The 11,233-nt window shown below is 47.7% G+C and overlaps 1 protein-coding gene and 1 pseudogene across 1 annotated transcript; both read left to right on the plus strand.

Moving 5' to 3' along the window:
* The first annotated feature begins 392 nt into the window (after window positions 1-392).
* Window positions 393-2,368, plus strand: LOC125522950 (acid phosphatase 1-like). The gene is made up of 2 exons (XM_048687990.1): window positions 393-989; window positions 1,776-2,368. The coding sequence occupies exons 1-2, from the start codon at window positions 649-651 to the stop codon at window positions 2,158-2,160; spliced, it is 726 nt and encodes a 241-aa protein (XP_048543947.1). The 5' UTR covers window positions 393-648; the 3' UTR covers window positions 2,161-2,368.
* A 2,119-nt stretch (window positions 2,369-4,487) lies between these two features.
* On the plus strand, window positions 4,488-6,090 carry LOC125522334 (annotated as a pseudogene).
* Window positions 6,091-11,233: the final 5,143 nt, after the last annotated feature.

Genomic DNA, 11,233 nt, shown 5'->3' on the forward strand with positions numbered 1-11,233 from the left:
CAACACATCTACCAACTCCAAACATAACCACGTACATGTAAATCCTTCCACAAATATCACATAACGTGTTCCAGGCCCCAGCAATGACACCAACCGACCAATCGAAAGCGTTTGTTGAATTATTGGATCACATCCGTCAATGGCACCAACCACATACTTCATCGTATGTTAGCTGAATTATTGGCTCATATACAACTTATCCCAAGTTCCCAACCGACCAATCGAAATGGTCAATTGTAATTCTACAAAAAATGTCTCCTCAACACCAACGTGTTCCATCCTGTGAATGCGACCGCGCCACTAACACCAACCACCTCTTCTGCCACTTAATTTCTTTCAAGTCACTATCATTGTCATTGATGGCTATGTGCATCGACAGATGCGGAGGCCGGGTTTTTTTTCCTCTTCAAAAAAAAATTCAGCGTCACACGCACTGTAGTGTAGGACTGATGTAGCTTCAAACTTCCTATTTAACAAGCTAACCACCCCACACTCTCTGCACTGCACCTCAGGAAGCACCAACAAGTAGAAATGGCAATGGCTACGAAGATGCTGCTCCTGCTCACCGCCGTGGCTCTTCTTGTGGCCTCTAGTGGCGCATGGGAGATTAACATCCACATGCCGACGTGAGTTGCCACAGTCACCGCGATGGAAGAGGCCGTGGCGCCGATGATCCATGCATTGCGGCTGTTGCTGGGCTCGGGCGGGCAGCTGGGGAGCCGCGCCGGCGTGGCATGTGACAGCTGGCGGCTGGGTGTGGAGGCGCACAATGTGCGTGACAGGAAGACGGTCCCCGCCAGCTGTGAAGGCTACGTCGGGCACTGCATGCTCGGCGGTCACTACCACCGCGATTCCAAGCTCGTCATCGACCAGGCCATCTCCTACATCGACAGCATCAAGCTCTCCGGCAACGGCAAGGAGGTGTTGGTTTTCGACATCGATGAGACCACGCTCTCCAACCTCCCCTACTACGCCACTCAAGGCTTCGGGTACCTGCCTACGTATATATAGTATACATATATATGCTATAGATGCGTACGTACGTGCACATTATACTTGCGTTATTGCAGGCGGATCTGAGCACAGACTTGTAGACATCATATCGTTCAGATGAAGCATAGTGGAATTCTGACTAGAACTTGTTAAAACCATCAACTCACTAGCTAGCTAGAAACCACCGGTAAAACCATAGTTGGCACATAAATCTCCAATGAATACAGGTGAAAAAACAAATGAGACCAGAAGTGGAAATAAAAACGGAACTATTGGATGTGTTGGACATCATTGTTGGTCACCTCCAATCACAGTCACATAGATGGCCAGAAGGACCAATATATGCGTGCATGCCGCTATGAGTGACAAGATGGGCATGTACAATGGTGATATCTTAGGAGTGCCACATAGGATAAATGCTGAGATAGAGGAAAGAAAAATCATAAGAAAATCCTTGTCTTCTCTTATTTAAAGGATGATCTCTTAGCATAATATGTCTCACCGTATTTAAAGGAATTGCTAGTTACTACAGATAAGGCTAAGAGGCTAATCTATTGTAGATTTTTTTGTCATCTCTAAATTAAATGCGAGACTTAAGATAACACTCTCTTATCAACCACTGTGCATGCCCAAGAGGACTAGGCGGGCGGAGATAGTGATGTGATGGTCATAGTAGGCCCGTATTCCAGTTGGCTAGCTACTTTATCACTTGATTTATTTCGTAAATGTCCTTATGAAAAGATTCGCGATCAGCATATAGTACTGACATGCATGGTTGACAGGGCTACGCCATACAACTGGATGAGCTTCCAAGAGTACGCGCGGCAGGCGAGCGCACCTGCCCTGCCAGAGACGAAGCGGTTGTACAACAAGTTGCTCTCGGTCGGCATCAAGCTTGTGATCCTCACCGGCCGGAGAGAGGTCCAGAGGACTGCCACCGTCACAAACCTGCGCCGGCAGGGGTTCTCTGGGTGGATGACGGTGCTGTTGAAGCCAGCGGATTTCAAGGGCTCCACGGTGACCTTCAAGTCCAGTGAGAGGCAGAAGTTGTTGGACGCCGGGTACATCATTGTTGGCAACATCGGTGACCAGTGGAGCGACATCCTTGGCACGCCAGAGGGCGCCCGCACGTTTAAGCTGCCCGACCCCATGTACTACATCGGCTAGGGCTCGGCCGCCTCCGGATCTCACGTGTCGTCGTCGATTGCTCGAATAAGTTACATGCATGCTCTCCGTTACATGCAATGCATGTTTGGTCAATAATCCCTCCCTTGTCACTGCTTGCTTCATTTCCATATATATAGTTGATCACTTGTTGTATTAATACGATGCATTATGCAAAAGTTGCATCTATCTATCTATCTATCTTCATCTATACTGGCAATTCAGAGATGAGCCTAGGCTCATCTAGTTTCATTGAATAGTAAATTCAATGAAAAAATGGTATCAGAAGAAAAAAATCGACAATTCCTGAGATTTTTTGGAAACCGGGTTTTCTGGCTCCTATCAGAAAAAAGCCGAAAACAAATAAAAACATTGGGGAGGGGGCAGGAGGGGGGCCACTCACAATCAAGTCATAATAATGAGGATGTCGATGCATCGTGCACCACTCCAACCGTGACAGGTAGGGGGGGGGGGGTTAGGTTGTAGATGCTCTAACCATGCATATTGTACACAATGAGTTAAATATCATATATTTTGACGCAAATGTTTGTAATTCAAAATTCATTTGGAATATTCAGAGGAAAAAATCCGGAATTCTTGAGATTCTTTAGAACTCACGTTTTCCGGCCCCTACCTGAAAAAAAGATGAAAGCACAAAAAAACATTGGAGGGGGAGGGGGATAGAGTCACAATCAAGTCATAATAATTAGCATGTCGATGCATCGTGCATCACTCCAACCATGACCACATGCCAACCTTTGACTACTGTTGCTATGTTGAATCTTTCCTAGGTTAAAATTCTCTCATATATCCAATACATCTAGCACCTCCAAACACAACCACATACATGTAATCCTACCACAAATATCACATCACAAAACACACCATCAAAAATGACCTCAACACACCCTATACCACTTAATTCTATGAATGGCTGGCTGGCTTAGGATAGCTCTCTGTTACTACTGGCAGTTCATAAGAAATATGAATGGAAAATCTGTGTTGCCAGAACATGTGAAGCACAAAAATATGTACAATGGGTTAAAAATATAATATATTTTCACCCTAAACTTTCTAAAATTGAAAATTCATCTGGATACCTCGGACGTAAAAAATACGCAGTTCTCCAAGATTTTTGGAAACCGGATTTCTAGACCATATTGGAAAAAACCGGAACAAAAATCATTGGGGGGGGGGGGGGGGACAGAGTCACAATCAATTCGTAATAATTCGGATGTCGATGAATCATGCGCCACTCCAACCATGACCGCATGCTAACCATTGAGTATTGTTGCCATGTTGAATCTTTCGTATGTAAAAATTTGCTCATATGTCCAACACATCTACCACCTCCAAACACAGCCACATACATGTAATTCTACTAGAAATATCACATCACTTAACGTGTTCCAGGCCCCATCAACAATGACATCAATACCCCCTATACCACTCTTAATTCTGAATGGATGGGTGGCTTAGACCAACTCTCTGTTTACTACTTGCAGTTCATAAGAAATATGAATGGAAAATCTGCATAGAAAACACACGGTGAAGCACGGAAAATATGTACAATGGGTTAAATATAATACATTTTGACGCTAATTTTTTTATGTTCAAAATTCTTTTGGATAACTAAGATGTAAACGTATGGATTTTTCTGAGATTTTTTGGAAACCGGATTTTCTGCCCCTATCAGAAAAGGCTGGAATCAAAAAAAAATTGGGGGGACAGAGTCACAATCAATTCGTAATAATTAGGATATAGATGCATCGTGCACCACACCAACCTGAGAGTATTGTTGCCCTGTTAAATCTTTCGTTGGTTAAAATCTGCTCACATATCCAACACATCTATCACCTCCAAACACAGCCACATACATGCAATCCGTCCACAAATACCACATAACGTGTTCCAGGTCCCATCAATGACATCAACCGACTAATCGAAGGTGTTTGTTGAATTATTGGATCATATCCATCAATGATGCCAACCACATACTTCATCGTATGTTAGCTGAATTATTGGCCCATATACATCTTATCTCAAGTTCGCAACTACCAATCGAAATTGTCTGTTGTAATCCTACAAAAAATGTCTCCTCAACACCAACGTGCTCAATGTTGTGAATACGACCGTGCAAGTGACACCAACCACCTCTTTTTTCACTTAATTTCTTTCAAGCTCACGGTCATTGTCATTGATGGCTATGTGCATCGATAGATGCGGAGGCCGGGTTTTTTTTTCCTCCTCGAAAAAAAAAATCAGCGTCATACACACTGTACTGTAGGATTGATGTAGCTTTGAACTTCCTATATAACAAGCTAGCCACCCCACACTCTCTGCGTAGCACTGCACCTCAGGAAGCACCAACAAGTAGAAATGGCAATGGCTACGAAGATGCTGCTCCTGCTTGCCGCCGTGGCTCTTCTTGTGGCCTCCAGTGGCGCATGGGAGACTAACATCCGCATGCCGACGTCAGTTGCCACAACCACCGCCATGGATGAGGCCGTGGCGCCGCTGATCCATGCGCTGCGGCCGATGCTGGGCTCGGGCGGGCAGCTGGGGAGCGCGCCGGCGTGGCATGTGACAGCTGGCGGCTGGGTGTGGAGGCGCACAACGTGCGTGACTGGAAGACGGTCCCGCCAGCTGCAAGAGCTACGTCGGGCACTACATGCTCGGCGGTCACTACCGCCGCGATTCCAAGCTCGTTATTGACGAGGCCATCTCCTACATCGACAGCCTCAAGCTCGCCGGCAACGGCAAGGAGGTGTGGGTCTTCGACGTCGACGAGACCACGCTCTCCAACCTTCCCTACTACGCCACGCACGGCTTCGGGTACCTGCCTGCCTATATATAGTATACATATATATTCCACGTACGTGCACATTATACTTGGATTATTGCAGGTGGATATATCTGAGCAGGACTTGCACTCATCTTGTCGTTCACATGAAGTAGAAATTTGATTAGAACTTGTTAAAAGCATCAACTCACTAGCTAGCTCCCCAGAATCCGCCGGTAAAACCTTAACTGGCACATAACATCTTCCAATGAATACAAGTGAAAAAACAAATGAGACCAGAAGTTGAAATAAAAACGTAATTATTGGACGTGTTGGACATCATTGCTGGTCACCTGCCTCCGTTCACAGTCACAGAGACGGCCAGAAGGACCATATATATGCATGCCCTGTGAGTGACGAGCCTAACCAAGAGGACTGCTCGGAGATAGTGATGTGATAGCTACTTTATCATGGATTTATTTCGTAACCGTCCTTACGAAAAGATTTTTGACATGCATGGTTGACAGGGCTACGCCGTACAACTGGACGAGCTTCCAAGAGTACGCGCGGCAGGCGAGCGCACCTGCCCTGCCCGAGACGAAGCGGCTGTTCGACAAGTTGCTCTCGGTCGGCATCAAGCCTGTGATCCTCACCGGCCGGAGAGAGGTCCAGAGGACCGCCACCGTCACAAACCTCCGCCGGCAGGGGTTCTCTGGGTGGATGACGGTGCTGCTGAAGCCAGCGGAGTTCAAGGGCTCTGCAGTGACCTTCAAATCCGGTGAGGCAGAAGCTGTTGGACGCCGGATACATCATCGTCGGCAACATCGGTGACCAGTGGAGCGACATCCTCAGCACGCCAGAGGGCGCCCGCACCTTTAAGCTGCCCGACCCCATGTACTACATCGGCTAGGGCTCGGCCGCCTCCGGATCTCACGTGTTGTCGTCGATTGCTCAAATAAGTTACATGCATGCTCTCCGTTACATGCAATGCATGCTTGGTCGATTGCTCGAATAAGTTACATGCATGCTTGGTCAATAATCCCTCCCTTGTCGCTGCTTGCTTCATTTCCGCATATATAGTTGATCACTTGTTGTATTAATAAGATGTATTATGAAGAAGTTGCATCTATCTATCTATCTATCTTCGATTATATCTGCAATTCAGAGATGAGCCTGGGCTCATCTACTCTCATTGAATAGTAAATTCGAGAAAAATCGTTAAAAAAACCTGAAATTCTTAGGGCATCCAAGATTCTTGGGTGCACTAGGAGTGTGCCAATTTTCATGGTCAAATGACATCTGAGGAGCTCATGGCAGAAGAACAAAATTGAGCCTGCATAGTGCTTTCTTTCAAATTTCTTTTACAGTCAAATTTTTTATATTATTTTGCCAAGAGCTCCTCGGATGTCATTTGACCACGAATATTTTCATGCACCTAGCGCACCTGAGTATGTTAGAGACCTTAAAATTTCAGATTTCTTTGAATTTTTTACTATTTTTAATTTATTGTTTATCGGCAGCAGTAGATGAGCATGGGCTCTGAAATCGCTGCTCTCCTATTGTATGCACTATACTAATAATAGACTTCTTATGAACTCACACGTTAATTCATTGTTGAAACATATTTCCCACCTCTCTCTGTCAGTTTTTACTTTTGGAGCAACTAATTGGAGCATAAATTCAATACAGTAATCAGAGTCAATCTGCCATATCTCATCTATCTTTCCAATCTACCTTCAGTCTCGTCTTCATCATCTACGGCGCCTGCCCTCTTCTCCAACCAAAAAATCTGAGGAACTTACGAGAGAAAACTTCCTCCTATGGAAATGAAAGGCTCAACTTCTTCCCCAGATTCGTGGGCCTGGACTTCACGGCTACCTTGTTGGCAGCCTTCCTGCGCTCGTGAAAACCATGACATCCACACCCAATCCCCTTTACACGCCTGGATGGTTACGGATCGGCATATCTTTTCCTATCTCCTCAACTCTCTTTCCAAAGAAATCCTCATCCATGTCCTACATCTTGAGGCATCTCAAGTTGTAAGGAGTGCCATCACCAACATGTTCGCATCCGACTTTCGCTCCGGAATCAATAATTTATGTATCTCTCTCACCAATGCCCAGAAGGGTAACAAATATGTTTTGGTGTATTTTTTCGAATGAAGGGCCTCGCTAAACTACTTCACTACTAGGAAATACCTTATACTAGGTAGAATCTTAGTAGTAGCGCGGGTTATCTACCCCGCGTTGCTGATAATTAGTAGTAGCGCGGGATATAAACCCACGCTGCTACTAAGTTGATAGTAGTAGCGCTAGATATAAATCCCACGCTACTATTAAGTGATTCCCATCGTACCACCCGGACATGGTGTAGTAGTAGCGCGGGGTGCAAAACCTGCGCTACACTAACTAGATAGCTGTAGCGCATGTGAAACACACCACGTTACTACTATTTTGTCGCCGGCTATGCTGTAACTACAACATCCATGTATCAAATATGTATCTCTCTCACCAATGCCCAGAAGGGTAACAAATATGTTTTGGTGTATTTTTTTCGAATGAAGGGCCTCGCTAAACTACTTCACTACTAGGAAATACCTTATACTAGGTAGAATCTTAGTAGTAGCGCGGGTTATCTACCCCGCGTTGCTGATAATTAGTAGTAGCGCAGGATATAAACCCACGCTGCTACTAAGTTGATAGTAGTAGCGCTAGATATAAATCCCACGCTACTACTAAGTGATTCCCATCGTACCACCCGGACATGGTGTAGTAGTAGCGCGGGGTGCAAAACCTGCGCTACTACTAACTAGATAGCTGTAGCGCATGTGAAACACACCACGCTACTACTATTTTGTCGCCAGCTATGTTGTAACTACAACATCCGTGTATAAAATACCAACGCATCCCGTCCCCTCGGTCTCTCTCTAACTCATATCTTTCTCCTGGCCGCTGCGTCCTCATCCTCTTCCACCACCTCCACCACTGGATGCACCCCCCCCCCAAGTTTCCCCTTACCAAGCTCCGAGCGGCTACTTCTCCAGCCTCCGACGAGGTGCAGATGTCGACCGCGGCGCAATATGTGGGGGGTTGTGTCGTTCCTTGTGCAGCAGCTCACGGCGACCTGCACATCCGCCACCCGCGAGGACGCGGCCGGCACGCTACTCAACATCTCCCTCCCCGCGCGGGAGAGCTCATGTGACCCCCCGTCTCGGTCGTCTCGCATCCGGCCAGCAACAGTGAGTCCACTCTCCTTCCCGTCTCCCCGTTCTTCATGCTCCGAGGCAGAAAAATTAACAAGGGAGCCCCGTGTGCTTTTTTGTGGTAGATCTCGTCCTACCTAGCTTGTATCTGTGGACGGCGCATGTGGATCAGGCAACCTGGAAGCCGGCGGCTTCGGCAGGCTCATCTCCATTGTTTAATCGATTTGCGGAGCCTGTACTAGTACTTGTGTTGGATTTCCAACCCAATGCACCGTGTACTAGTTGATGCAACTGATCGATGGATGTTTGGCCTCAACATGGATTAAATCCCTCTGGTATATTGCCTAGATACAAAAACCGAACATCTCTTACTTGATGCACTGGCGAACTGAGCACCTTCAGAACAACCGTGGCGGATTCAAGTCCTCAGTAAACGCGGCATCACATAGATGTGGTGGATACCATGGACGCGGTGCACCACGTGGACGTGGTGGAGGCCGCGGTGGCGGAAACAATTGATTCAACAGCGGTGGTGCTCATCCCTTCTACAACAACACTAAGCGAGGAGGAAAAGACCCCACCTGGTGTGTATACGCAAGCGTGTTTTCCCCGAAAAACTAGGAACCCCCTCGAGAGGCGATTAGGGTTTTCGGTGGAGAGGCGGCGACGCTCGCTGACATCTCGTCGGCGGGGCGCTACAATCTTTTGGTCTGAGAGATGGCGACGTCTGCAGATCCAAGCGGAAGCTCGGGGGGGGGGGGGGGCGCAGTCCCCCAGGGCGGCAAGGGCAAGGATGGAGGAGGCCATGGGAAAGCTGGATCTCACCGAGGAGGAAGCCACGCCGCTAGTGGTTGATGATCTTGAGGAGGGAGTCCCGCAGAAGTGGTCAATCGCTGGCAAGGTTCTACACCGAAAGATTTTGCATATCCAAACCATTGCTAATGCGTTGAGACCGGTGTGGGGAAACCCTAGGGGTTTGTTCTTCAGACCGGTGGGCGAAAACAGCTTTGTGGCGGACTTTGAAAATCGCCGTGATCGCGATCGCGTGCGGGAGGGGTCACCGTGGCATGTGAGCAAACATGCTGTTATTCTGGCAGATTTTGATGCATGCATGAGGCCATCGGAGCTAAAATTTGATAAATTACAGCTGTGGGCTAGAGTCCCAAATCTGCCCTTCAACATGCAGAATGATAGGTGGGGAAGATAAGTTGCTAAACAGATTGATCCTAATGCAACATCTGTCCACTTTGATCCGGTTGGAGGGTTCTTGAGAGCTAGGGTGACGATCAATGTCGACAAACCCTTGAGGCGATGGATTCTGATTGATTTAGCAAAGAGGCAGTCTAGGGACTGGTATGATATTCAATATGAACACGTCCCGAATTTTTGTTTCTCGTGTGGCCGTCTTGGCCATGCTGATCTATTCTGTCCCACCCCGGGCACCCGTGATGAGAAGGGAAATCTTCCGTTTACTACAAGCTTACGGGCGCAGGAGGACAGGAAGGGTGCTAGTTCGGGGGATGGCTCGTCTAAGGAAACTCAGAACTATGCAGCTAGCAAGAAAGATGCAGCCTCGTCAACTAGCAAACCACGGGGGGATGAAGAGGTCAATTCCCCAAAGAAGAGGCCTGTTTACAAGAGAAAGGGAGGACCGCGGGATGCAAAAGTTTATCGTAGGGTTGGCACACTGGCCCTGCCAAGCTCAGGAAATTTGTTAAGCCCGGATGGAACTCCTACTGATATGGTGGTGTTTACAACTCAGAGAGTAGATGGCAAAGGCGGCACAGTTGGGGATGGAGGGGCTGAAGTGAGAGAACCAAAGAAAAAGAAACCTACGCCTCCATCGTCTGAAAACTCGGTAGTGGCTACAGGTCAGCCCTGCCAGGAGTCATGAAATGCCTGAGCTGGAACTGCCGGGGGCTTGGGAACCCCGAGGCAGTTCGAGAGCTTCGGAAATTAACGAAGCAAGAAGGGCTCGCCCTGCTCTTTGTTTTAGAGACGAAGATCAGGGCTCGACGTGTTGAGAATCTGCAACAAAGTCTTGGTTTTGCAGGATGCTTTGCAGTGGATAGTGCAGGGCTTAGCGGTGGAATTGGTTTGTTTTGGTCAAATGAAGTGAAGGTTGAGTTGAAGAACTACAGTTCTGGACACATTGATGTTATGGTTCAGAAAGCTGATTTGTCTACTCCTGAATGGAGATTTACGGGCTTCTATGGCGCGCCAAGGAAAGAGGATAGGCACCATAGTTGGCGATGTTTGAGGATGCTGAATGATATACCGCACCAAGCATGGATGTGCTTTGGAGATTTCAATGAGACACTTTTTGGTACAGAACATTTCAGCAAAGCTGCGCGACCGGAAGTGCAAATGCTAGCCTTTCGGGAAGCATTGGAAGATTGTTCCCTGCAGGACCTGGGGTTCTCAGGGGTACCATACACATGGGATAACAAACAAGGGGGGGCAATGAATGTAAAAGCCCATCTTGATCGTGGTGTAGCGAACGAGGAGTTCCTACAGAGGTTCGATCCTGTGCGTGTTCGCCATATTAGTGCGGTGGAATCGGATCACTGCTTCGTGTTGGTGGAGTCACAACAAGTGCAACCACGCCGGGGACCGAGACTGTTTCGTTATGAAGATGTTTGGCAGTCCCACACTGAGTACGATAACTTTGTCGCTGAGGCGTGGAGGAGGAATCGTGCCGGTCAGGGGCTTGCAGGTATTCAGGATACCCTGCAGAAACTCCAAGGCGAGCTTGGAGCGTGGGGTGCCCAGGAGTTTGGGTGTCTCGCCAAAAAGGTGAAGAAATTACAATCCAGACTTGAAAACTTGAGAAAGCAGTCTATTGGCAGAGGACCGAACGATGAAGAAAAGGCCACGGTGCTGCAGCTCCGTGAGGCTTTGAGGCAAGAGGAAATATGGATGAAGCAACGCTCGCGTGTGCCATGGCTCCGGAAAGGTGACCGGAACACAGCTTATTACCATGCACAAGCGGCGCAACGCAAACGTTTGAACAGAATTTCCAATCTTCGTCGGGCGGACGGAACAGTGTGTGCATCCGAACAGGAGGATATGTGGAAGTGCAGTCGTTTTAT

Source organism: Triticum urartu, chromosome 7 (genome assembly GCF_003073215.2).
Source record: "Triticum urartu cultivar G1812 chromosome 7, Tu2.1, whole genome shotgun sequence".
NCBI classification, from domain to species: domain Eukaryota; kingdom Viridiplantae; phylum Streptophyta; class Magnoliopsida; order Poales; family Poaceae; genus Triticum; species Triticum urartu.